This window comes from Aphelocoma coerulescens, chromosome 7 (assembly GCF_041296385.1).
Source record: "Aphelocoma coerulescens isolate FSJ_1873_10779 chromosome 7, UR_Acoe_1.0, whole genome shotgun sequence".
Taxonomy (NCBI): Eukaryota; Metazoa; Chordata; class Aves; order Passeriformes; family Corvidae; genus Aphelocoma; species Aphelocoma coerulescens.
In genome coordinates this window covers 12533087-12560486 of record NC_091021.1, presented here as the reverse complement: position 1 = coordinate 12560486, position 27400 = coordinate 12533087, and the positions used below count along the sequence as shown (strand labels likewise).

The 27400-nt window shown below is 42.6% G+C and overlaps 1 protein-coding gene and 4 non-coding genes across 5 annotated transcripts; all 5 read right to left on the bottom strand.

Moving 5' to 3' along the window:
• Positions 1 to 2233: 2233 nt before the first annotated feature.
• Positions 2234 to 27217, bottom strand: NOP58 (NOP58 ribonucleoprotein). The gene is made up of 15 exons (XM_069022173.1): positions 27091 to 27217; positions 23842 to 23918; positions 22100 to 22152; positions 20155 to 20279; positions 19002 to 19138; positions 17752 to 17816; positions 16331 to 16465; positions 15296 to 15441; positions 14219 to 14345; positions 13424 to 13587; positions 12562 to 12696; positions 11281 to 11342; positions 8607 to 8740; positions 3270 to 3391; positions 2234 to 2562 (listed from the first exon to the last, which is right to left on the bottom strand). Exons 1-15 carry the CDS (start codon positions 27133 to 27135, stop codon positions 2506 to 2508), a joined length of 1584 nt encoding a protein of 527 aa, XP_068878274.1. The 5' UTR covers positions 27136 to 27217; the 3' UTR covers positions 2234 to 2505.
• Positions 13971 to 14056, bottom strand: LOC138113677 (small nucleolar RNA SNORD11). Its single transcript, XR_011152302.1, has one exon. It is a non-coding gene; the product is annotated as a small nucleolar RNA SNORD11 (small nucleolar RNA).
• On the bottom strand, positions 15112 to 15195 carry LOC138113678 (small nucleolar RNA SNORD11B). Its single transcript, XR_011152303.1, has one exon. It is a non-coding gene; the product is annotated as a small nucleolar RNA SNORD11B (small nucleolar RNA).
• On the bottom strand, positions 17088 to 17175 carry LOC138113681 (small nucleolar RNA SNORD70). Its single transcript, XR_011152306.1, has one exon. It is a non-coding gene; the product is annotated as a small nucleolar RNA SNORD70 (small nucleolar RNA).
• LOC138113680 (small nucleolar RNA SNORD70) lies at positions 21742 to 21830 on the bottom strand. Its single transcript, XR_011152305.1, has one exon. It is a non-coding gene; the product is annotated as a small nucleolar RNA SNORD70 (small nucleolar RNA).
• Positions 27218 to 27400: the final 183 nt, after the last annotated feature.

The window sequence follows — 27400 nt, the reverse complement described above, 5'->3', positions numbered from 1 at the left end:
GACCCATGGTCCAAGCTCTACATACATGTCTTTGATGCACAATTACTCCTTACAGGAGAGGCTGTACAAGCCTCAAATCTACTGTAAAAAGATAAAAGGTCTGGGTCTCAATTAAAGGCCTGTCACACTTCTTAGGTAAGAATCACCACTTCTCTGTCCAAAGATGTTGTAGTATGTCCCAGCAGTAACTGTAGGCTTTATTATTATTTTAAGGTGCAAGACTGTACACAAATGCCCAGACCATTGTTAGTGGAAAACCATGCGTGAGCAAACCAATCTTATCTGCTTGAACTGATAGGCAACTTGAAATGCAGTGACCTGGCTTACAGTGACTGCAGTCTATCACCACTGATAATTTTCACTGATCATATTTAGCACGTGAGCTGAATACACTTATCAGTGTTTCAGCAGCAGCCCTTTGGGATATGCAGCTCGTTGTTTTTGAAGATGAGGAGTTTAACAGTTCAAACTAGAACCCAGAGTACTTAATTTACCTGCTTAAAAGAGGCGATGGCAGATGAGTGTATGGTCTGTCCAACACTGAAAAGCTTCAAATTTGCTTCCTCTTCTCCACCCAGTATTTCTGGGTCACACACATTTTAAAAGAGAATAAAGTAGAAGCTCTAGTTAATTGGATACTAAAAGTCAACATTCCCAGCACAAGAGCAGGAGAGGGAAAGACATGCTGCTTCATGACTGAGCTCCAATGGACTGCCTTATGAGATGGAAGCTGGCCTGCACTGGACATTGGCTTGCAATGATAAACCACTAAAATATGCTACATAAGGAAAGAGGTAAATCTTAGTCCCTTGTTATCAAAGGAATAAGCAAAAGGAAGGAAAAAGTGGCCATGCAAAAATAACTTCTCTCCATTTTGATCCCACTGATTAGACTTACTAAGCAACTGATGTTCACATAAATTTGCTGATTAGAGTAAATTATACAGGACAGTTTCTGAACAGCACATACATAATTTATCTGATACTTTTGAAGAAGCAACTACATTAATAGTTCAGAGGAAATTGAACTTCATGTCTGGTAAGGACTCCTGCTTGAAAATGCATTTACAATAACAAAAACCTAAAGGCACTAACAGTCAACTCTTCTGTTTCATTATGAATATGTTTTAATACCTTTGCTGCCCATTTAAACATTTCAGCTTAAATTCATCTTACTTGTCTAGCAAAAAGCAGATTAACTGGAACGGTCTCAGTATTCCCAGGCAATCTCAATTAGAGCAGTTAAACTCACTGCAACCTTCCTGAGGGGAGAAAAAGGCCAGTTCATGTTCTTCATACTGATAGAACAGTGCATTAGTAACTTGTCACCAATCTCGTCAGGGATGTACCTGCAGTAACAGGCCACAAGCCATGGGCAGTTCAGTACCAAAGAGCTGCTCAGTAAGCTCTATTCCAGAGAAAAACACCAGCTACACTGGCTGCAGTTACCAAATGTCACCCAGCTGAAGAAACTATTTTTGTTTAGGTAATACCCTACCACTACACTTAGAAAAAAACCAACTTCATGTTAATTAATAAACTGAGTGCTAAGCATAGTTAAAAAAATGGTTTCCTTTTCCACCATAAGAGCTTTAGAGTCTTGATCACATGATGCTACTTCAGTGCATCTGTATTCCCTCAAGAATGGCAGAATTAGCAAATGGCTGATTTCTGCTACTAATAAAGCACTTGTCTTTTCTGCTTCATTATCAGCTGAGTAAGTAATTTTGCCTTGGGTTTGGTTGGTTGGGGTTTTTTTTGTTGTTGTGGTTTTGGGGTTTTTTTGGGGGCAGGAGGGGGCCTGGTTGGTTGAGTTTTTTAGTTTTGTTTTTAAATCAAGTGAGGGAAGTTGCTACAATCGCCATGAACCAATTTGAAAGCTACCTCACGTTTGTTCAAAAGACGCATCTGAATTTTGTTGGCCAGTGCAGCAAAACTAAAACACATTTGGAAGATGCTCAGAAAAGGCTTTATCGAGAGAACTACAGTGCAGACTCAATAACACACCTCAGCTGTTCAAAGCATCTTTGATATTATGGATAGATATTTGTATCCATTTTATGGAGAATTTAAGAATATTACAGCCTTTGAAATCTTTAGAGAATAAACTGCAACAGAACATTTACACATTTAGAACTTTAGAACTGATCAGTCATTTAAAACAATACATCTTAGAAATAGTCCTGATAATGGCTAGAAACCCAGCAAACAAGTTAAAAAACAGAGGCATAAAATCTCCATAAAAATGTTTTTATTCCTTATCAGTGGAGACTGCTTGTGAAAAGAGGCTCTATTGTGAGCTTTTAAACAAAAGAAACCAGTAATCCTCCTAATTAGCAGAGACACCAGGGTATCCTACTCCAGGGAGAAGACAGCTATCAAACCCATCTCCTTGCCCTCTTGCAATACAGGGAAGTTAGCTTTCAGCAAGAGGTTAAACAAATTATGTTGAGAAATGCTACTCCGAAGCAGCTGTCCAAGGGCCAGTGTTTTCCCCTGCTCCTCATCAGTCTTCACCCTCATTTTTCATTTTCTTTTTTTTCTTCTTCTTTTTCTCTGCATTCTGCAAACAAACAAATGTTGCCATGAACAAAGCATCATGGAAAAGCAAAGCAACATGTGTAGCTAGGCAACAGGGCTCACACCCAAAGCATCACTCCAGCTGCCATGCTCAGCAGAGCACAACCCAAGAGATGTCCTTCCTCAGTTGCTAAATGCACTGGGCTGTTCACAGGGGCAGGGAGGCTGTGCCACACTGCCACAGCTCAGCACTGCCCCCAGGCCCTGCAGCTAACATACACAAAGGACAGAAAATTAAACCCTGTGTTAAGAACAGGACTTCAAAACTGAGCAAAAAGTTGGGCTTTGGTCCCATCTGCTCTACTGTTGCTAGAAGACATCAAATCAGCAGGTACAGCCTCTGCTCCCTACAAGTCCCAAAGTTGAGAGAGATGCCTGTGGATTGGCACCAAGGGACACTCCCCACTAGAAAAGACGCAAAGAGAGAGAAGACTAAAGCTGGGGGTGGGCAGAGGACAGGACAGGAATGGAGGCATTGCAGTCACCAACTTCCCAGATCTTATTTTGTAATGCAAACCTTCTTGGATGTTACAGTGGTGGATAGCCCAAAATAAAGTTACTAGAGCAAAACTATTTGCATGCCATAGATTATACATATATGAATTTCTCCCCATCCCTCACTCTACAGTCTATGTTTTGGAGAGAACACATTCCCAAAAAGGATCAGATAGCTGTGCAATTCTGCCTCACCTCAATTACGGGGCTGGTGGGGAGTTCCTCACTCAGTACCTCCTCTTCTTCAGCTTGCTTTTCCTTATCCTTTTTCTTTTTCTTCTTTTTGACAGGTTCACCATCTTCTACAGCTGTCCCTTCTGTACCACAGAAAGGACAAAAATGAAAGGCAGGCTGTCAGGTATTAAGAGTGCAAAAGGAAAAACTATGAGATGGCAGAGGACGCAATGACTCCTATTTACCTTCTGCATTGCCCTTACCTGCATGACTACTCCCTGCTATAATCAAAATATGCAACTACTTAAGACATGAGTGACAGTGTTCAGACAGCACTATTCACATCTCCTGGTGAATTCACATCACACTATTCCTGTATGCTGCTCCCAAACAAATGCATGTTTTCATTTGTTTACCAAGTTACCTTCAAGTACTCCATCAGAAAAGAGAATGTCCACAGTTTGGCAAATATTTTTACCAGCAACACAGGAGCAGCAAAAGGACTCTAACTCCCACCTTAGAAATGCACTTAGCCAGCAATAGCTTGTTCATGACTGATTCTCCATCTTGATGTTGGAAATTTGTTAAGAAGCAGACCAGTTTTCTTTACTGTTTAGACTGGCAAACACAAAGATCTCAAGGCAACATAAAGCATTTAATGCAGAAATGCTCTCCTGTCCTGGATGACAGGAATTATTTATATTATTATTTATACAAGCTGAGAGGAATGTCAACCCAGGGAAAGATTTACTAACAACCTTACAGTTACTTGTCAGAACTATTCATCAACAGCTGCCCTATTTAATTACAGTGGTAATGGAACTGTGATTTACCATTCACTTCCTAGAATACATCCCACAGTCTTAGGAATCTCTAGGTAAAGAAACCAAACAGAAATCATTACCAGGCTGAGAGCCTATGTGGCAGCCAGGCTGTTACTGGAGCATGCCGAAGTTAAATTTATTTGCGCAGCTGAGTCAGTGCTGGATACCAAGTTTCACACAGTACTCATGACTAAGTTCATGATGTAGCAACCACTGTCCTTCAGTAGCTCTAAAACTGATGCTGAAACCAGTGGTGTTTGTGGTATGTACAGTTGCTACTGGAGGTATGACTCAAGACGACATTTTCTCACCATATATCCCCCAAGGAAAGAATCAATTTCATTTTCAAGAACACTCACTCACCACTTACAAAGAGACCAAGTTCAATTACAAAAAAGACCCAAACCACATAACTTCCTAACATCTTGACTGTACTTGGTCACAATTTTAGTTCCTCAAGCCAGAAGAAGGATTACATGAGTCAAAAATACACTTCAAACTTTGCCTCTAACATTAGCTTCAGACAAAAAAAGTTGGCTCCAGGGTAAAAAAATTCTAGACATGTCTACAGAAGAATACAGCCAGCTAACACATGCAGTTTTCTGACATTAAAAAACATACCAGAAGCAGAACAGCAAAAGATTCCAGATAAAAAAACCTGGTAAATGTAACTTAAGAGTAGATTCTGCCATACACAAAAGTCACAGAGAACAGTGTGCGAGCATAAGGCATTCAAAACAGGTATAAAAATAGGTGTCCTCACCTCCCTATGTGTGACATGGGGAAATAAAAAGTTGCTGAAAAATAAGCATAAACTACCTTAAAGCCACACAGTGTAACAGGAGCGTACACATCGTATGTTGCTATGCAGCATGTTTTTACTCAGCTGGATTGGTAAGATATGCATTTCCAAGAAAAACGTTGGGTGATAACAAGAAATTATTTTTTCAAGGTTAATACCCTACATGTCATCAAGTCTGACACACCAGGCAGTGGAACCTGTCACAATTTACAGTGCAGCTGATGCACTGGGTACTCACAGGCACTGTCACTTCTCACAGCAAGCAGCAGAGCCCTCCCTGAAGATTTCAGCTGCTGCCTTTCAGCAAAGCTCATCACAAGACTTCATGTATTTGTACCTACCCAGAATGAGGATAAAAGCTCCAGGCGTGCTGGCTTTTTCCCTCTAGGTGCAATGCTTCTAAGTCAATCAAGGCCAGTGGGGTTTCTTTGCGATATACAGCAGCTGACAAGGAAACCAATAGCTCTGACTATCTAGGCACAGAGGCACAGAAAGCAGCACCCTGAAGAGCAGTTTGACTGACAGCCCTGGGAGTGCTGGACATCACCAGCAGTAGTTCCACTCATCCATTTTCCACCACTTTTGTCTAAGCTTTTACACACAAGCCTGATGTCCTGATGTATCCTCCCTCCTCCAGATGATGCTCCACATGTACAGAATGAAGTCACACTGCCTATCAATAAAGAATCCTGTCAAGCTGTTGCTATCATTTAAGGCTTTGTATCTTGCAGGGTTCACTCCATTAACTCCATTAATTTAATTTATTTCAGAGATACCTTCCCAAGTCACTAACTGCTACTATATCCTGATGCTAAATGAAAGCTGAAGGCTTCCCTGGGGGCACTGGCTAGCCCTGCTGGTAGTATGCATTCTGTCTGGCCACATCCAACTTCAGACACCACAGCCACAAAAACACCTGCCCTATTTCCCTTCACCAACACTAAAACAAGTTTTAACAGACAGCTCCTTAAGTGGATTATAACTTGTTTCAGGCACTATCCTTCCACTTGGTTTCTTGACAGATATAAAAGGTGAATGTGGTTTGAAGTCATATCTTAACCCCCAACCCCCTGCCAGTTCCCACAAAGTACTGCCATTCATGCACCCGAAACAGGGAGAGAGAAAACACCACACATCTCATCTTCCAGTAACATTTACACTTTGGGCTAACAAAATGCAAAGTACTGTCCCCTGTCGGGGTCCCTTCCCCCTGCCATGGAGCCCTGGGAGAGGGGCCCTGAGGGCACAGACACACGGGATTTCCCTGCCCCTGGTCAGCCTCGTTCTCCATTGGTTGTTTTGTGTTCCCCTGCACGGCCAAGGACCCTCGGGTCCCGTGACTGCCTCAGTTCCTTGGCAGCGCCCCGGCCATGCGGCTGGAGAAATAAACATCTCTGAAACAGCTACCAAGAATCTGTCCATATATATTTCTTTTCCACAGGCCTCGTTGTCTGATACATGTGTTGCAGTATCCCCGCTGTAACAGTCCCCCTTTACAACAGATATTAAAAGCAATGGTTTGACCAACACTTTTCAGTGGCAGCTTCCCAGCTCCCTCCTATCCTTTACCTTTGTCTTGTAATACAAACCAAATTAAAAATTTCTGGCTGAAGAATGCCTTTTTTTCTGGGACTACTTTTCCACCAGCCCCATTTATCATGCAGCTGCACAATCAGCATGAGGAAGGAGGGGGCAGAGACTTCTTTCACAACACACTGTCTGGATCTGTTATCTCTGACTGGGCAAAAGCTGAATAGAGCACCACAGCAAAAAACAATAGAGCCAAGAACAGCAGACATTAAAGGCTCATATGCATATTCAAGTGGACATGCAACATAAATCTTAATGCTGGGACCTCCTGTGCACTCTTCTGTGAATTATGGGACTTGCTGAACTACTCAACCTTCTAGGACCACCAAGCCCCCTCTAGGACACTGTACAATCATAGAAATCATGTTGGAAAATAGCAAGGCTATGGTCTGTCTAGGTGTCAGGGAAGTCCATGTACCCATGCTGGGTGCTCGAATACAATTTGCAAACATGAGGCAGTGCTATTTTAAAGGGTACAAGAGGACAGGCTGAAGGGATTAGTTCTGCATAGAGGTGACACAAGACAAACTCTGAAAACATTTATTCTATAGTCTGAAGCAGTTGGCATAGTTAGCATAAATGGCCAGGTAGTCAAAGAAAATGACCCAGTAGATACAAAGAACAGGGAAAAAGCAGGGCCTATTAACCATACATGTGAAGAATGACCTATGTTTTCAGGAAGAAAAGCAACACATCTGAAGCCTGTACTTCAGGTTTGGGGAAATTTGAAAAACAACCAGCCAAACAGCACAGGTTTCAGTAGTCCACAAGTATTCTGGACACCATCTCCAGCTCAAGGATACCTGCTGTGCTCCACCCAAGTCCCAAACCTGGAAAGATCAGTGCTCAATAAAGCAAATACAAGCAGGTTTGTGTACAAAAGCACTAACCATTGAATAATGTAACTATAAACAGAAATAACCTCCTCAAACTACAAAAGAGCAGGCTGGAAATCAACATAATATTTCACCTGCAACAAGCTCCTGCCTGTGAGATGTCAACACTTGCTTTGATAATGCAAGGGAAGCCCAAGGGAACAATTCTGGCTATAGCAAAGGAAGTTAGTTCAAAAGATAATCAAAAGCAATAGCTGTGAGAACACCCACATTCTCCAAAAGCAAATGGGCAAAGTTCAAGCCTCCGAAGTACTCGTGTCCTTTTCTCATTATGGTAAGTATAAGAGAACAAGCTGGGGCACAGATCTCAGCTTTACAGCACAAAGGATTCTCCCTCCAGTGTAACTTCATTTCTCAGCTAAGTTTAGGTTCCTGCAAATTGCTCTCTCCATGTACAGAGACACCATGAACTAAGTGGTGACTGGAACGATCACACCTCCACATCACCTGAGCATGAAGAGGTACTGAACCAGCAGATCTACACTCTGATCCCCTAGAACAGAGCAGCAGAGAAGGCAGAAAGGGAAGGCTCTGACAGCCCTCACCTGTGCTGCAGGCACAGGTAGTTGACAAAACTTGTGAGTAGTTCATGCCCAGATCTGGCTCCGGATCTCACAGGAGTGACTTTAAATCATCTTCTTTTTCCCCCTCTCATGTTACACACTGGTGAAAACAGAATGTTTCTTAAAATGAACCATAATGTTAAACTAGATTATGTTGCAGTTCAAAATCTTTCTTCACACAGTAACTTATCAGAGAAGGAAAGAACAACTGTGGCCATAGTTCAGTTTTAGTTCCCCAGAGAATAACAATTGTTCACATATTACGCAAATTCAGATGGAAATTTCCAACTGTCATTTCACATCAAATTCTGACCTTTTTATATGTTGAAACATGCCAGAAAACGTTTCTAGACAGAATAAAATAGTATTCTTGAAAGAAAATAGGGCAAGCTCTGTTTTTACAGAGAGCAGCTTTTCTGTCTTCAAGATACTAAATACAAACCTGCTGAGCAAGAAATTCTGCAAGAACATGAGTAGAGTTTTGTTTTAAAACTTTCTTATATGTTTACAGCTGTTTGTGAATTGACTGCAGTCTGGTGTCAGTCTATAAGGGATCGTTTCCTTTCTTAAATACACTGTCATACCCAAGGAGAATACCCAGGCACTGTGGCTGCCTGTAAATGCTAAGCCCCACTGCACAATGCAAACAGTGACATGCCAGCAGCACAGGTACACCAACCAACCTTTCATCTCTGCTTTGAACTTCTTTGCTTTCACTGCAACCTCTGTGTCTGGTTCGTCCACCTCCTGAATTTTGCGCTTCTTGGAAACAACAGGAAGTGTAGAGTCACCAGAGGGGTCAAATACTTTTACTTCGCTGTAATGAAGAAAAAAGTCAGTTTACGTATTAAGAAGAGCAAGCCTTCAGGTAAGATCCTGCAGCTGAACATAAACTTTCCAACACAACCTACCAAGAATATCTGAAAATCAATCTTGCTCAGCTAACAAACCATCTACAGGTAGTGAGGCCCTCCCTCCAAGACACAGTGGGTTTATCAGTAATAATGACTACAGAAGAGATACCCCACAAAGTACAACTGTCTGATCTGAAAAGAAAATACCAGTTAACTAAGAGTTTGATCCTGGTTTATACCTGTTGAAGGCTCTACAGAGCACTTGAATTATGCATTAAATTGATTTCTCTGATGCTGAAAGCCTATCCAGCACAGCTATGTGGTCACAAGCACAGAGCTCCCCACCATTTGGTGTATTACTGTATTCTATTTGGTATATCACCCTATAATTGTACCCTAGGGGTAATAATACACACACACAGAGCACTAGAAGTAGCTTTACTTCTGCTTTTTCTATACTGCCTCTCCACCATTACACTGAGAGGGCAAACTCACAAAGCAGGGTAATGTTATGGCTCATTGCTGTACCACCTGTTTCACTGACTTTATGGGACACTAAAATATCTATTCTGTGTCTGAAACTGCCTCTTCTCAGTTATTGCATGCTCGGTTGCTTGGTCCTAAACTCCTCTGTAGAGAACTGGCCACCCTGAAATCCAGTGCTCTTTAATTGGAACTTGTAAGGAGCAACTGAATCATCAAATAGCAACAAAGCAGTTTTTTTCTTCTTCCCAACAGAACTCCTACTGGAGAAAAAAGGCATTTTAAAAACACCTAAGTTGAAAATATTTCCTCCCCAGCCACATAAATGAACATCTGAACTTTTCTAAAATAGAAATCTGAAGTAGCTACCTTGCACAGGCTATAAAAGCAACTCAGGCTGAGTGACTGGGCTGGGAAGCATGTGGTAATGCCAGCAGTTAGTACCATCAACTCATCCTCTAAGCATGGGAAATTATTCTTATGGGTATTAACACCGCATATTTGTTTACAGAAATTCATTACACAGCCTTTTGCAAACAGTGGACTCTGCTTCAGTTAAACCCAAGTGAGAGCTCACTGGTTTCCTTGTCATTGCCATAATATTGCTGTTAATTAAAAACAAAAACCAAAACCACAAAACCATAAATAAGACAAATATAGCATCTTTTGCATCGTTTTTGGAAAGCATACAGAAATGTTTCACTTGAACCTCATCTCTAAAAACTACCTCACATTTAACTTCTGATACATTAATTTGATTTAGCTAATTAATACAAAATCCATGGTTCCATACAAGACTAACATTCTTGCCAATCTCCTTAAAACACTACTTTAGCCCTTCTAACATCCCCATAGAGCAGTACTGCCATTTTTGTACTACAAGGACAATTTGACAAGTACTGAGTTAGTTTCCCTTTTAGGCAGCCAGACTATGCCAAACAGCCAGGAACTATCTTCAGATTCTCCCCAAGCCTAGACATGTTTGCAAAGCATGTCTAACAGCAGAAACATGTCCTGGCAGGAGTTCATGATTCCTCATTTCAAGAGGTCAAACCCCAGCATCTATGTTGTCTCTGTAACACCCTCCTCCCTCAGCTCCTGCCTCCTGACACGCCCTGATGCTTCATTTACTGACTGACACTGTCTGCAAAAGCTGCTCCAGAAATCACAGCCATCACTACACTTGGAAATGCCTGGCATATGGAAATGAAAGTTACAGCTAGGCTCCAGAAAGATGTTTGGGAGCTGCAGATGGGTGCAACAGTGCTATTTTTTCCTCACAGAATGAGCACTGAGCCCTGGTTTTGCTGAGCTCTTCCCCTCTCTACACCACAGGCTCAGCAAAATAAGCAGGCCAAGCTAAACAAGAACCCTGCAACCAAATTAAGCGATAAACCCAGATGTCACAGCACAGACTAATAATACCCTGTTCAAATCCTCAATGTTCAGCTGTCCCAGTTGCAATTTACAGCATCACTCTGGGCACCAGAAACTGTTCTAATGGCATCCACAGTACATACAGACCTTATCTATTGCTTAAGACATGGTACTTATTACATACAAGACATATATACATACAAGACATTACATACAAGGAGATGAAGCTTTGCTCAAAACAAGTGGTGCCTGTTTCTTTCCTTTTTTAAAGAATAAGATGGCTAAATAGGCCTCTAGGACAGCTTCCATGTCAAAATGAATAATTTAAACTCTGATTTTCTCCAATTTATTTCATTCAGAATTGTAATACATAAAGCTGCTATAATATTAACACCCAGCTTTTTGGGGTGCTGGTGGTAGCACCTAAAGTACGTGCTATCTGATGATGTCAGTAACTTACTATTAGAAAACCTGGGAAAAAGGAAATTCTTATTAGCACCAGAACTTATTATCAATGTTTAAAAAGCACAGAAACTGTTTTCTGGATCTTGAGTCAACTCAGCCCACAACCAAAAAGCTTTTCAGAAATAAAAACATGGAGAGTTATTTTTACTCAGCTAAGCTGAAAGGAAAACCTATTCACCTCTTGTTTTGATACTTGTCTGTCTTGGCCAAGGCTTTTCCAGTGCCACTTATTCTTCTTATCTACAAGAAAAATTTAGATATGGAAAACAAATTACTCATAATGAAAAGAATTCACAGCACAAGTTCTACAGCTCTTGAAAGGAATTAAAAATGGAAAAACAGACATATATTATGGGTCAGACTCTTGTGTACCTGCACCAGTTTTACACCTGAGTGTAGAGTAGTGACAGGGAGTGTAGCTGAGGTGAGAAAGGCTGAGGTGAGAATGGCCTTCCTAATGCTGCTCTTCAAGAGTCCAATTCAAGTAAAGGGCACCTACTACTGGATCAAATATACCACACACACATGACATAACACTGTACCTCCAAATTCCCCAAAGCAGCTCAAATTTGTGCACTTTTTTCTCTGGCAAGAAAAACTGCATGTCAGGGCAGGTATCACCCTATAGCTGGCATAAAGCCAACCTTAAAACCACAACACAGGCCCCAAACTAAATTAAATGTGTACTTGTCAGGTGATTGGCTTGTCTTTTGATGTTAACATGTCTCCTTGCCTCTGTTCTGATGGGAAGTTTCACCTCCCATGAAGACAGTGGGCAGGTTTTTCTGGATTTTTCTTTTCTGTTCTAGTGATGCCAGTACTAGAGAACTGGCATCAGATCTAGCTTGGAAGGCTGAACCTAGTTGTCATTTACAAGACCACATGCAGCAGGCATGCCACCTAAAAGAGGAAAGGGACCCTACATTCTCTGCAGGGCAACATGGAACAGCAGGTGTGGAGAGCCCAGATATTCATCAGGTGGTGGGAGGGTAATGCAGCAATTTGCAGAATAACATCTTGCTTTAGCTACAGAGAAAGCTCCCTAAGACCAAGCACCACCGGTGTCCAGATTCTGGAGAACCGGGGTGGAAAATGCGGGGCAGGGAGAAAACACAAATACTCCTTTCTAAAGTAAAGAGAAAGGAACTATGAAGCAATAAGCCTGTTTTTGCAATTCATAGAGATGTAGGGAATGTAAAGGTATGATCTTACTCATCTTGCTCACTACCAAGATTTTTCAGTATAATACAAATGAAGACAAATCTGTAAACGAGAATGGCTGACACACAAATGCCTGCAGCCAACTTACACACTTCCTTTGGCCACTCCAGCCAAAGCTGGGAGAAACTACAGGGTAAGAGTGACACACTACTGAGTGGGAAGAGTCAAAAAGCAGTGTGTCAGAAAATCATATCCTGAACAAGAATGTCAGCTTCATGCAGCTCTCTGCAAGACTTACCCCTCTCTCTTCCAAAAGCCTCAGTCTCGTCTCTACTTTTAGTCTGTTCTCAGCTCCCATTTCAGCACTGGTGTTCTCTCCAAGGGCATCATAGCGAATAGTCAAGGCAGTCTTTGCTGCCAGCATTCGAGAAATCTGGAAAAGCCAAAAATAATATTAAATGCTAAGACTTAACATAAGGCAATGATTCACTCTGATCTGGAAACCATACCCACACATACAAAAGAACAGAGTAACCATCTACTAGCAGTGTTTAGTCCAAAAAATAATTAGTGTCTCATTCTTTCAACACTGAAATACTGTTAATGTAACATCTTATTTCCTTGATAAATAGAGGGAAATGTCTGAGACAGCCCGTCAGTAATACATATCCTACTCTACCCCAACCTTTAGATCAGGTTAGCTTGAGGTGTAATTTCCAGCTTTCTCCACAATTCAAACACACATTCATCCCCCTGCACTATGAAAGACTAAGCTTTAAGACCAAGCTATAAGTTACTTTAGCACTAAGAGTCCAATTTTCAAGCCAGACTAAAGCCCTTAACACCTTAATTTACTATCACATAGAAGAAAGTAGGAACACAACCCTTGAGAAAGCCAGCGGTACACCCTAACTCAGCAGGATACACACACCTGTTATTGCTCAGATATGTCAAATGGACAATCCCATTCAATTTTTTTTTTGAGCAGCAGTGAACGATATTCAAAGGTTTGTGGGACATTGGTATTTTCCATGGAATCACAAAGCAATACAGTAAAGCAAGCCACGGAAAGAGCCTCACTGAGAAGCTCAAGCCATCATGAAGCTCAAAATATTCATGCCCTGGAAAAAGCCAAGCTAGTAAAGAACTCTGCAACTTACCTTTCCTTTATTTTTGGTATTGCTTTGTCCCACCAGGGAGGCATGATAGATAAGACCAAACTTAGGTGTGTCCCTTTTAGTCTTCAGTGCTCTGAAGAGTGCCTTCTCAGCACCCAGTAACTGAACCGTTGAAGCTGGATGTTTTGCCAGATTCAGGAGGGAACCTAGAAAGAGGTGACACAGCAAGAGTAATTTGTCAGAGGAGCAGCTAGGCTAAATTCCTGCTTTTGAATAGTATAAGAAGCTCAGAGCAGTGTATTTTCATGAGACCTGTTCCCCATTTGTTTCCTGAAGGACAGGTAAACCATTTCAGTCTTTCATGCCTCAACTGTCTTGGTTTGATTTGAGCATCAGGAAAGAAGACTGACTCATCAATAAAACATATTCCACTGGAATAATGCCTACTCCTGACAGTCTGACAGCAAGAACATTTCATCACAGAACTGCAGCACAGGTAGGCTGCTATCTTGAGCCAGTGTGACTATAAATGCTCAGTGTTGGTTTTTAAACTCGGAAGTGACTGAACTATCAGCAGGAGGCTCAGTAAGTGTCTCAGAAGAGGTAGTGACTTAAGTTGCCCTCATATTCTAGAAAGAATTCAGGCCAACTGAGAACTTCATCATCACAGACTACTACCAAGCTCATGCTGGTATTCTCAAGATTCCTGAAGTGCTGCCTTTGCCCCATTTACCACCATATGTTCACCAGGCCTTACATAATGCTTTTAGTTGACCAGCTCCTCGGAGAAAACATGATGTCAGCTAAGATTTATTTACACTGATCACCATAACCCACCTGCATGAGCAATGAGCCTTGCTCCCACCAGCTCTCCCACCATGATAGTGAGATTGGGAGCAATGGCCATCATTCTGTTCTTCAGGTAGTCATAGAGCTGTGTCCGATACTCAGAGATTTCAATCACCTGGCACACAGAGAGTTTGGTTACAGGACTCAGTATTAGCTGAGCAAAAAAATAGTAAGAGACAAATATACTGACATGAGGAACTGCTGAGAATTCCAATGTAGGAGACTAACAAATTGCAAAATGAAAACAGCCAAGAGCCAGAGTTACAGGAAACTTTATACAGGGCATATTCCCAGAGCAGAGCCAACATACTCACAAAGTATATTGGATCTGTACTGCTTATTCCCTTATGCAACTTATTTTCTCAGCAAAACTCCTGATAAAGGAGCTGACAACATGCCAAAGACAGTGAAGCAGGACAAAAATACTCAGTAAAGACATTTTCTTTAGGACAAAACCCTGGAACATTCAGTTTTCACATAAATCTTTGCCACCATTCTCTTGAAATGAGATAAATGCTCTTTACTTGTTCTATATAAATACACACAATTAGAATGCACATAAAAAAGCAGCCTGGTCTAGACCAAGAACAGGAACTCCTAACCCTGCCACTCCCTGGTAAAGTCACAAAGGGATCCAACTGGCACAACTGAAGTCAGAGGGTGTTTGTTCACACACAGCCCAGACGAGATCAGGGTAGGACTCCTTACTCTTCTGGGGCTTCAGTGCTCCAAGGTTTATCACCCAGCTTCCACAATGACAGATCAAAAAGAGGCTATATAATGCCATTATCTGAAATACTTAAAAGCACAATGATAGCAAAATTCCTCCCAAAAGTAAGACTGCCACTTTCAGAAGACCTTGTGCAGACATCAACAGCCTGAGATGGCTCAGATGAGGTAGTGACTGTGCACCCTCATGTCTGAACATCAGGAACACAACAATCTAGGAATCATCACTGCCATCACAAGAGTGTTAGCACTGCCCTGGGAAAAGCTCTCCTTGGTAGAAGTGTCTCTGAAACAGCTAAAGTAGAGTCCTCCTCCTGTCCATCTGTGTGTACATACCTGATCACAGAGATGGATTATGTTGTTTATGTCTTCTTCTGATACTTCTGTCCCCATGGAAATCTCAGCGGCAGCCTTCACATCCTCCTCAATCTCCTCTGGTAGGATGTCAGAAACATCAGAGGAAGCAAAATTGCTTCTGTCTCCTGTAGGGGACAGATGAAAGCATGTTTGTGCTGGGGGCGAGATGAACTAGTAAAAAAAGCACAGAAACAGATGAAGATAAAAGGCCAAAATAAAAAGAGTGAGTCAAGTCTGCCATCACACTATTCCGAATTCCTAAAATGTATGTCAGTGTTCTGACTCTATGTTTATACCAGCTAGGAAACATTAAATTTTGAACTAGAAAAAAACCCCAGAAAGTCCATGTTCTGTAACACTGCATACTTCACCTTTTTAGTAGCTGGTTGCGGCAAAATTTTCAGTCACAATATTACAAGAAAAGAATTCCAGGAAGCAGGCACTTACTACTAACCAAATCTATTTAATTGTCTCTACAGTTGGAGGAAAAAAAGTTCCCTTAAAACCACAACTCTCTCTCTGGACTGTAAACTTCATTATTACAAAAAAACAACCAACCAATAAAAAAAATCAATACAAAGCACATGAGCCCAAGAGGTGAAACAAGTGTCCAAAATATAGCAGTCATTCTTTCTGCTCTTATGAGTAATTCTAGCAGCTGCTGTCTCCAAGAACATCCAGAGACAGGCAACACTTCTCTTTACATCAGTTTTTTAGTAACTTATTTCCAAACTGGTCTGCTGACTAATTGTGATTCTAAGATGTGCTGGTGGTCCACGAAGGACTGGTTGGTGATGTGGCATTAGCTTTCACTTAAGATTCCAAATGGCAAACTGCATCAAGATCCAGATGCAAACATACCCTCCTTTTCTCCTGGCCCTATCCACCGTGCTGCTGAAGGCAGCGTTGCTCAGGGTGACGAGCAGCTGGATGAGCAGTGAGCAGATCTCAGACCAGTGCCACTGACGCCGTGCACACGGCCCTGCCCCAGGCTCGGCTGGCCTCAGCACTCACCGACTTTCCGCACGCATTTGCAGTACGTGAGGTTATCTGTGATGATTTTGCCCAGTTCAGGGAAGTGCCAACCGTACCATTCCCGACAGCGCATGATGTAGTTATTCAGTTCTTTGTCCAGGTCATCAAGAAGTGCTAAAAGAAAGAAGGATGGAGTTCTTTTTCTAAAAGGGTAACCTAACAATATGGCACACTCAAACCAACAAATTTTAATACTGTAAAGGGAGATTAACTAAGTATTTCACTCTATAAATACTGGAATAAACCAAACTGCAGTACACTAGAAGTAGTCTTTACTTTTCAGAGAACTGCATAACACCAGGCACAATACTATAGAAATATTAGAATTCCCTGAGTGTGGCCTCGAAGTTTTATCACTGGGACTGGTCTTGGACAAACTCCTTAACAGCTGCAAAGTACATTCCCCTAGGAGAGCAGCAGCCAGTTATCCCTCCTCTCAGTCAGCCAAAGTGCTACACACGAGGTTTATGTAAAATGTAGCCATCCAACTAACTTTAAGGAAAAAATGTTTTAATGGTAACAAACCAATCTTGTATTCCATTACATGATTTAAAAGGTCAAGCCTTTTAGTTGCTGTTATAATATAAATATACCAGATACAAAGCCAACAGGCTCACCATTTACCAGATATGACAAATAACCAGATTTATCATTTATTGGAGTAGTGAACCTACAGCATATATTGCTAGAGAGCCCTGAGGCTAAACTATTTCCTGCTAATGCAATACCAACATTCCCATCTGTTGTCTCAGTGGTAGTGACGAAGGAACTGAATTACATCATTAATTTCAGTTTAACTATGTTTCATCATTGGCAACAGTCTGGGAATTAATATTCCAAACAGGATTCCTCACCACTGCTTCACAGCAAGCATGCAGATTATGATGTGTATGTCTTCAAGGAAAAACGAGGAATGGGCTTTCCTAGCTGCTTTAGCAATTTCAGTCTGTTTTCCATTTAGAAAGCGAGGAAACAAAATGCAGCGTTACACACTGCAGTGTGTTTTACATGCCTAACCTAAGAGTCTATTTCTACATTGCCCTCTATACAAGATACCACCCAAATGATGGGTCAGAAAATGCCGTCCCGTGGGGCCCGTTTTCCCAGCACCACTCAGGAGGGAGACATGTTGGGAAGGAAAACCCTTAGACTGCCTGTAGCTCAGCTGATTTCTATGCTAAGAAAAAGTGCACACCAGTTTATTGTATGGCCCTAAAAATGTTCCTGCTTGTGGAAAACGCTACTGAGAAAACACACTTTATGCCTAGCTAAACATCAGCACCCAATTTACTAAGACATCCTAGGAGGAAATTGACAGCAATACTTTTCTTTAGCCAATGTAAAGAAATCAGCTATCCTAAGCCAAATCCATTAATAATTTAAGCTCTAAATATACTTACAAATTGCCTGGATAATCATGGTATCTACTTTGTCTGGGCTGAATTTCAACTTGTATCGGGAAAGGCTGAGGAGACAGAAATACAGTTTGATCAGCATCCTGACATGCTGTTGCAGAATATGCCCCATCTGTTCCTTTTTAACACGAATATACTTGTCCACAGGTTCATTCAAACCAAGGTCAGTTCTGTGCCACTCACTGCTCTCAGCTGTGGCCAGGAGGCACACTGACACAAGCTTCACAACAGCCCTGACATGGGTCCACTCCCATACCCTGTGACCAGGGTGAAAGGGAAACTTAAGGTTATTTGTACCACCTGCAGCAGACTGAACACGAGTGCTGTGGCAGGAAATTGGCTCTTGGGTTTTTCTGCATGGTTCCACACAAAAAGTATTTGTCAACAGCACTTCCAGTTGGGCAGTGTCTGGAAACAATCCACAAAACTGCACCTTCCCACCAGCAAATACCAGCAATGCTAATGTGAAGCAACAAAAGAAACTTCCTGGAACAGATTCTCACTGTCTGAGAAAGCCCGTTACCATCTGGCTTTAATGTTATGTTAACATTATGTTATGCTATGTTCTCTGTATGCTACAGGGAAAGACACTTGGTATCAATGAGGATTTGCATCTTAAAAGTCCTTTTTCAATATTAATGCCCATTTTCTAAGCAAACACATTTTTAAGGAATTGGCTATAGCAAAGCATTTCTTAACCTTGCCAACAGCTTGTGACAGGGACAAGCTCATGTCAGAATATGGATTAAAAAGTTACTCACTAATATATACCTGATCCCATGGTGATCCAACAACTTTGTAATTAACTACTACTCCACTAAAAAGCAGCAAGAACAAGGTGGGAAGAACAACCCTGCCTTTAATATTTGCATTATCTATTATATGGGTATTTATTCTGGTGCAAATCATGGTCTCCACCTTGTCTCTTCACGGCAATCAAGCTTTAAATGACTCCCTTGACTGCTCCAGAGACATCCCAGACGAAATCCTAAGGTATATAACATGAAAAGGAAAGCTACCAATTTCAACTTTGGGTGAAGACTCCTTCCCTAAAGACTGGGTGCAAACTGGAAACCCCTTCCTTTCTAAAACAGCATTTCAGATACAAAAGTATCTCAACTTACAGAGTATGAGACCATGCCACACACTCAGAGACACTTCAAGCAGCACAGCACAGCCAGGGACACAAGAGTGAGGCAGACAGAGGATGAAACAGAGGTGTTGTAGGAACTCACCTGTGTGCCAGACCCAGGCACATAGCTGCCATCTCTCGAGAAGGGAGGCCTGTTATGAGCCCTTCAATCTGTGAGCGAATTCCTCTCATCAGCTCTGTAACCATTGGGCTGTGTATACAACTCAAATTCAGCTTCTCCTGCAGGGTGGAAATCAATGGTCCATAGTCAGGCACAACACAACATTCCTCTGAAGTCCTTCTTCCAGCAGCCTTACATCATTATAACTGGTTTTCCCACTGCAATCCTGTGATCACGTAAGTTTCATCCATTTTTGATGCTCAAGGTAGTGACGTCTCCAGTTCCCCACACAGTTAATATTCCACTTTGAAGACCAGATTTATAATTAATGCTCTATCTGCTATGTAGAACATTCAACTTAAGATTCAGTATTTTTAAGTTTACTAGAAACAGTTTGGCCATAGAAAGAAAATTCAGAGGTAGAGAGCTGGGAGCTTTGTGTCTTTTTCAGAGAACAAGACTGAATAATTAGTTCAAAGTCTTCACTATTATTCACTTTAACATCAAACCCTCACTTTGCAGCCTACAGACTCTCCTAAAACAGCATGAGGAGGCTGTCAGAATAAAGTTCAGTGGAACAGTGAGCAATCAGACATGAGATGGGAAACTGGTATTTGACACCTAGGAGACACTGGAAAAGGCAGTCCCCCTCCACTGAACCTCCTTCTTCCTCTGGCATGCAAGGACCAAGGGGGTGCACAGCTGCCTGCAGACTTAGGAAGGCACAACAATGTCCATTCCCAACAATACAATAAGCCAGCACCCTACTATTGCTGCATCTCTTAGTAAGGAATACATGTCTGCCTGGCTCAGGTTTTTTGTTTGGTTGCTCCCCCCACTTTTTCTGGATTGGATCATTAGGAAAATTAATTTTTTAACTTGCTGGGTTTCTAACCAATATTTAAGAGAGAAACCAAGCAAACCTGAACACCTTCAGTGCATTCTTACCATGTCCCTCACCTGCATACTCAAGACAACATCTTCCCTGTACACATACTAGGATTAACTATCCTCTATGCTGCAAACACAGCACTGGCAGCATAATCCATTGCCAGTAACTGCAAAACCTCTGGAATCTGACTGTAGCATTTCTGTAGCATGAAACAAAAGGAAAAACAGCAAAATCAGTTATCACCTTTATAACACCTCCAAGTTTGGCATCTGCCACAGCCAACTGCTCATGGGCATCTTTTGCCACTATCTTCTTCAGAATCTTCTTCAAGTTCTTGCTGAGCTTGCCTTCTACAAGAGCTGTAGATGCTGTATAAAACAAGAAGACCAAAGATGCAGTTTCTTTCCCCTCCTAAAACCTGTAAAAATATTACTCCTAAATTCCATGTATTTATTTTAACTGCCCACAGTAGCTCTAGTCTGATCTGCAATACTACTTCACCATGCAAGAGCTAAAAATCAAAACAGAAGAAAATTATATACTTCCTCCTCTGAAGGCCTAAATCAAAAACCCTTCTCCCAGTTGCCTCTCCTTTCTGCATATGTTTTTCAGTTCTATTTTTGCCAATTTTGTTTAAGACTCTCTACAAACAGTATGCCATATGCTTTAGATACATATTTAACATTTCCAACGGCAAGGTTATATGGGAGTATTTTGTGTATCATTTAATTAACCAACCATTTGCCAGGTCCCTTAGGCAGCAACCGTGATATCCTAAATTGAGTAATGGCTTATTTGCATCCTCTGGTGATGATAATGTACTGTCTAAAGCCCCAGGAATGCTGCCAAACAGGACAGTCAGACAGACCCTTTCAATACAGCATGCAGACGGAGAATCTTTAAAGGATGGTTTTCATTCTCAAATATTAATAGATCTGTAAAAGCTTTACAATCCCACACAATATATTTTAAGCAGGTACTTATACAACCCTCTTTGAGGGTCAGCTCTGTGCTCCACTGAACTTCTGTGCCTGATACATCTTCATCACAGTAACAGAGCAGCAGACAGTGATTTTTGGTTTCCAGAACCTAATGACATGTAAGAGTAAAATCAAAGTGCTGTGCTGAGTTTCCTCTCGCCCCTTCTACAATGCAGATAATTTTCCACTCTGCAATCTGGCCAAGAGCATCTAACCCACTTAGAACAGTCACACACAGTCTTCCCTTCAAAATAACTGGGACATAAGCAGTCTAAACCTCTCCACAGGTAAGTTGACTTGAAGCAAAGTAGTAGAAGGTTTTAGATTTTTTTTGTTACTTTTTTTTTTTTAATCAGCTTAACGATAAATGAACTGAATCCAAACCTATGCAAAAGCAACATAATCCAAAAAATATGCCATGGAGAGGAACGTACAAAAGCTTCAATTTCAGTTCTTTTACTTGCATTTCATGTTTGAGGGGAGTGTCTCCATTCTTGCTTCTTTGCTTCCTTTATAAGCTATCCCTACCACATCAGAAAATGAAGAACTGCTCTTTAGTTATAAATGTGACCTGAAACATTCACCTACTGATGTCATACAAGACATTCAGCAGTAATTGTCACACCATTTCTGAATTAGTACCAAGAATTCCTACCATTTCTGTTCAAACCAGGCCACAGCATCAAGCATTTAAGTGTAGAATTAATAAAAATTACTGAATGTAAGGCTTTCCACTTTGCTTAAACTCCTGAATTTAGGGAGAATACAGACCTTTTTTAGGCTGAAAACTACAGGCATAATATGTGTCCACAAAACCCAAGTGGTTGTAATAATGAGTGTTCTCTAATACCTGTCTGTTGTCTCAGTGGTAGTGACGAAATGTTGACTCAAATCAGTGATAGTCAGCTTCAACAAGAATCCATCATTGACAACAGACAGGCTACGTGTATCAGTCACCACTTGCATGGTGCTCATTTGTAAGCTGCTTGGGAAATATGCACTAAAGGAAAAAAATAGACTTTATTACATCCTTACTGTACTATAGACTGGATAGGTGACCTCATAACCATCAAAACCAGCTCAGTTTAAAAACCTGCAATTTAAAAGCTAAGAAAAGAAAAAGAGCATGGACACAGGTAAGTAATGAGTGTGAACTAGTGCATGGCAGAGATTTGATTTTTCTGTAATAATAGTGTTAACTCACTTACCAGCAAGTGCTTCTGTTGTGTCCTGAAATTTTTCAAAGTGTTTCAGCTTTACTCTATAGAAATAAAATGAAAGTGTGTAAACAAATGTACATAAACCACAAGCTAGAACCATTTTATCTTTTTTCTGCCCCTGCTATTACAGTTCCTCTTTTCCCTAAGGCTTCAAGAGAGCAAAGATCAATATCCAGACCCTCAAAAAGGACTGAGAGTACTAAACTGGCCAATTGAGTCTGGTGTGACTTTTCAGATGGATCCCACAATAAAGGAAAAAGAAAAAAGAAATTTTGATTTGGTATTTCTTGGACCAACATCACCAGAAAACCTAACCTCCCTTTTTGCTTCTAGTTCATATTTAAAGACAGACATCATCCATTTAAATTTCAACACTGCACCCTGATTGACTGATGATAGCATCTCCCACTCATCTTCAAAAGGAAGTGTTCTGCCTCTGTGGAATGCAGAGCCTGCACAGCTCAGATTTAACGTGCTTTTCAACCAAATGCATCTTCAAAGACTTTAAATCTGAACTGATTCATTGCCCACGAATCCTCAAGTCCTCCCCTGTAATTAGATGGTAGAATTCAAGTTCTGAGCTGAGCTTAAGACAAACAACAAAAATTTCTTTCATGCCCTAAGTGCTGACCAGAGCCAAGAATCATATGAGCAGCATTTAACCACACTGTGTCAGATCCTTAGGCACAGCTTCCCTCTTCCCCTCACACAGTCTGTGGTGTTGATATATAGTTACAGTTAAGAAGCCATCTCAATCCAGTAAATTCCTTGTCAGGGACAGGCATTTGACTAATCCGGTTCTGATTAACCACTGCTCTTTGTGAGTCAAATATCTGCAAAGGAAGCAAGGTCACAGACAAAGCCAAATGCTTGAGTTAAGCATTTGCAGATCCCAACAGAAGCTTCAGGCTTACACTGATGCCTTTCTGAAAAGGCAGAAGAGGAATTATCTTTATCAGAGTAGAGATCCCCTTAAGAGCCACATCCTGTGTAACAAGTGGCCAAGATGATGTTTCCAGGACAAGATTAACCACACTAAAACAGGCAGATGTGGGATATTCTGGTCTCTCCTCCAAGTACTGCTACAGAGCAGGATAAATATGAATCACAAGGCATAGCTTGTTCAGATGCATCCATTACAATCAAAGCTGGTTAGAAATCTTCCAATAAAAACACTCTAAGCAGACTTGGAAGGAATGCACCATTGTCCCCAGCTTTAGGGCAATTTGCTAGAAAGGCCAGTTTGATCAGTGGACACTGCAGTGCCTGTGCAACTCGGCAGTGGTGCTAGCTCTCACTGATGGCATGGGCAACAACACTAGGCTCAGTTCACAGTGATTTGCGTAGTTTCATCTGGATTAAGCTTTATTTTTCCCAAAATAATTTCCTGTGAGCACAAAAACCTGTCATTTCACTGACACTTCCAGCATTACAAGCTTGGATGTTCTTGTCAAAGCACTCACATCACCTTAAAATATTGTTCAATTTTTTGCTTTGATGACACATGGTAATGACTTCTGCTCCTTAATTATACTGTAAGGTATTTCTTTCACTTTGATATTCCATTGTAAGCATCTCAGAGTATCTAACTTCACATTATCATTGCTCACAGCTTTTACAATACTGAAACTCAAAAATCAATACTTCATTCTGAACCTCAGCTGTGCTTAACTCCAGGCAGCCATGTCCTTCCACAAGCCACGCTGCTATCCCGGCATAAAGCTGCTTACATTTTGTTTGCTTTTTCGGGAGTTTCAAACTCTTTCCACAGACTGTCAACTTCTTGGAGCTTTTTCTCATTCAGAACCTGCAGGAAAATAACACAATGCACAACTTTTGAACACTTTTGAACAATCTTCAACCCCGGAGACCTGAAACAGTGTATCCAACCACTTTGCAGTAGTTAACACTGATTGAGTCAACAAACTCGACTTCGGTGATCTCCGGTTTCACCACTCTCTCTCAGCAGCTTTACCCTATTAATAAACACTCAATAGCACAGCGTTTTTACTTTTATCTGAATTACAGAAGTTCTTCAATAATGGCTGGGTCGTCCTGGACCTGGCACATTAAAGCAAAACTTCTTCTTTATCAAAACTGGGCTTGCTCCACCTCCTCTTACAGGACTTTCACAACCCCAGTGACCCAAACCCAAATTTGCCACTGCTTTGGAAAAATAAAACATCTGGGAAGCCTGACAGAAAGAAGTGATCCCCCAAATTATTTTCATTAATCAGAGCTAACCCAAACCAGAAAGAGACCATCCCTGTAAAGAAGAGTCGTCACCACAGTTTGGTCATCAACTGAGCCAAAAATTACCTAAGAGGCAGCAATGGCTTAATCCCATCTGTGTACACACAGGGGAACCCCCTCAGCTTTTAAACAGCACAAGATTAACTTACACTCTTGGAGCCTATATACATTTCACAAAATGCAGAGTGCACTGCAAATCCCCAGAAAACTGCTCAGGGGAATAGTCAAGATCTTTACAACACTGTTCTTTACATCTCACTCAAAAATCTTGTGGTTCTGTCTCCACAATGCAAATGCAACACAATTGCAATTTAACTCAGTGCAGAAATCATTCCTGGTATTATGAATTTTGCTCCCTGGCAGATTTTTAAACCCTGGTTCAAGGAGGTTGTCTTTTTTAAAACTCAATTAATAGCTGAACAAATAAACGTAATTAATTTCCCACATGACTGAGAGGCACAGAAAAACCTTGGGGCAACTCTTCCTTTCCTCATCCTGACGATTCTTTCCCCCAGTTCATCTTTCCTACCTGAAGACCTACAGAATTATCAGCCTCTATAAACAGAGATGGGCATATAGAGAAAAGACACGGAAACTGCTAAAATCAAGACAGTTAGCATAAAAAAATTACACACCTATGGATAATTTGTCCTTCAAGAAAGATTCATTAGAAATTATTCCAAGATCTAGGACATGGCTGTATCCCATCTGCCCTTACTATCTGCTCCTCTGATGGAAGCAACAACTGCAAGGGAACACATGAGAGCTACACAGCTTCCAGAAGACAGTTCTTGGTCACCAAGGCCAAAAGACAGAACACAGTTATGCTGGCTACAAACATTTGTGGTCACTGCTGGAAAGGGAAGTGGGTGACCATAACTGCCCCCAAAATTCAGAAATACAAAATCTGTCCAACCCTCAAGTAACTAAAAAACAAAGAACACCCCAAACCCCTAGCGCTGTCAAACTTCAGAGACTGCTTTAAAAACGAAAAAAAAAAGTAGCTAAACTCTCTGCAGAGAACATTTCAATACAGAATGAACATACAAGTGTAACAGTGACACAAGGCTGCAGCTGAACAGCTGCCCTGTCCAGGGAGGGAATGCTGGGTGATTGAGAACTTTTCCTTGTAGAGGGGCACTGTGGCTGAGGCTCTGGCATTTCCAGCCCTGGCAGATGCCAACAGAATCGCCACGGAAAACCACAGCTTGTCTCAAAATACATACTTTAATAAAATACTACTTCTGTTCATTGCCAGCAGCCGGCTTTCATCTCTCCCTCAGCCACACTGCACATCCCTCCCAGCCAGCCCCAGCTGCAGACACCTGCAGCAGAACACTGCAGCACCTCTGCAGAGACCTCCTTGCAGTTCTCTCTGTATGTCCCTCCTCCTATCTTTGCTTTATGCCTACTGTGCTTTCAGAAATTAAAATATTCGTTATTTTCAGACCCTCCTGGCTCCTGTGACAGTTTGAAAGGGTGGCTGACTGCACCAGAGGTTTCAACCTACTCAAAAGATTTTTTTTATTATTATTAGTAACTTCGAAGGCGCAGGATACTATTCTGTGTTAACATCCAGTGAAGAAAACCTCCAGAGAGACTGCTGTCTGTGCATCAGTTCCCCAGGTGTAAGTGTTAAGAGGGGGGCACAGAACAGAAGCTATCTGCTTTTACAAGTATTTCTGGCTTCTTCCCAAGACATATGTCTTGAAATCCTCCTTGCCTGAACTGCACGGCTTCACTCCAATGAGGAGGAAAGGTTTCAGGGCAGAGGAAGAAAATATAGTGCTCCACAGAGCAGTAAGGGTGCAGTTCTGCTGCAGGCAAAAGCAGAAGAAACCAGAGCCTTGTTCTCTCTGCACCTACACTCATGTTCACACAAGCTAAACCCTAAGACTAAGCCGGAGGAGAAAAAAAAAAATATGTTACTCAATCTATGACCAAGCTGGTCAAACCGTACAGAGATCAACACTCGAGCAAGAGAAAAGCCAGAAACGAGCACGGCACTGCAGCAGCTCTGGTTTAGGCTTGTTCAAAGCCCCACGAAGCTGCAGCTCTGAGCTACCCGGTCAGGAGGCTGGCAAAGCCCTGGGAAGGGGTCTGCTTCTCCCGCTGGGAGAGCGAGGTCGGGACACGGGAGTCCTGCGCTTCCCTGCGCCCGGCCCGCAGCGAATCCCGCTTCTGGGGATTCTGGGATCCGCCCGGGAACGCGCTGCCCGTCTCCCACGCGCCCCCTCACGCACCCACAGGGTTCTGCTGGAACACCGGCCAGGAGGGCACAGCCAGGAAGAGAAACTGGTCAACATTCCCAAACCCGGGTGCCCCCGGACACGCCGAAAGGGGCACGGTCACAAGCGCACAACTTCCTACCAAGCCCACCTCAGCAGAGGGGAGGAAGTGAGGGCCACAGGAGATGTGTGCCGTGTTTGGCAGGCACCGAGGAGCCCCCGCTTCCGCCCGCCGAGCACCTTCAGCCTCCTCCGGCAGCCCCTTCTCCGAGGCCTCACTCACAACGCGGCCCCTCTGCTCCCATCCCCGGCTCTGCTCGCCCCCCGAGGCGCCGCACGGGATGCGGGGCCCTCACTCTCTCTTTCACTCTCACCCCCGCCCGTGTTTCCCCGAAATTCGCACCAAAGGCCCGACGCGCCCACCTTCGCCCTCCCTCAGCTCCGCCGCAGGTCGGCGGCCTCTCCCCGCGCCCCCGAGCCCGCAGCCCCGCGCCTCACCTTGAAGATGGCGTAGCCGGCGGCGGTCTCGAACAGCACCAGCATCGCTGCGGCGGCCGCGGGGCGCCACGTGCGCCGCCGGACGGGACCCCGCTCAAGCACGCGCGCGCCGCACAGCGGAAGCGGAAGCGGCGGCGGCGGAAGTAAGCGCGCGGAGAGCGGAAGCGGCGGGGCCGCCTTCCGCCCGCGAGCCACGTGGCGGGGCCGTGCCCGCGCCCCCCCCCCTTCGGTCCCCTCTCCCGCCGCAGGTTCGAGCCTCCTGACGCACAAACACGCGCGCAAACCCGCGGGAGCTCCGGAGGCTCCGGTG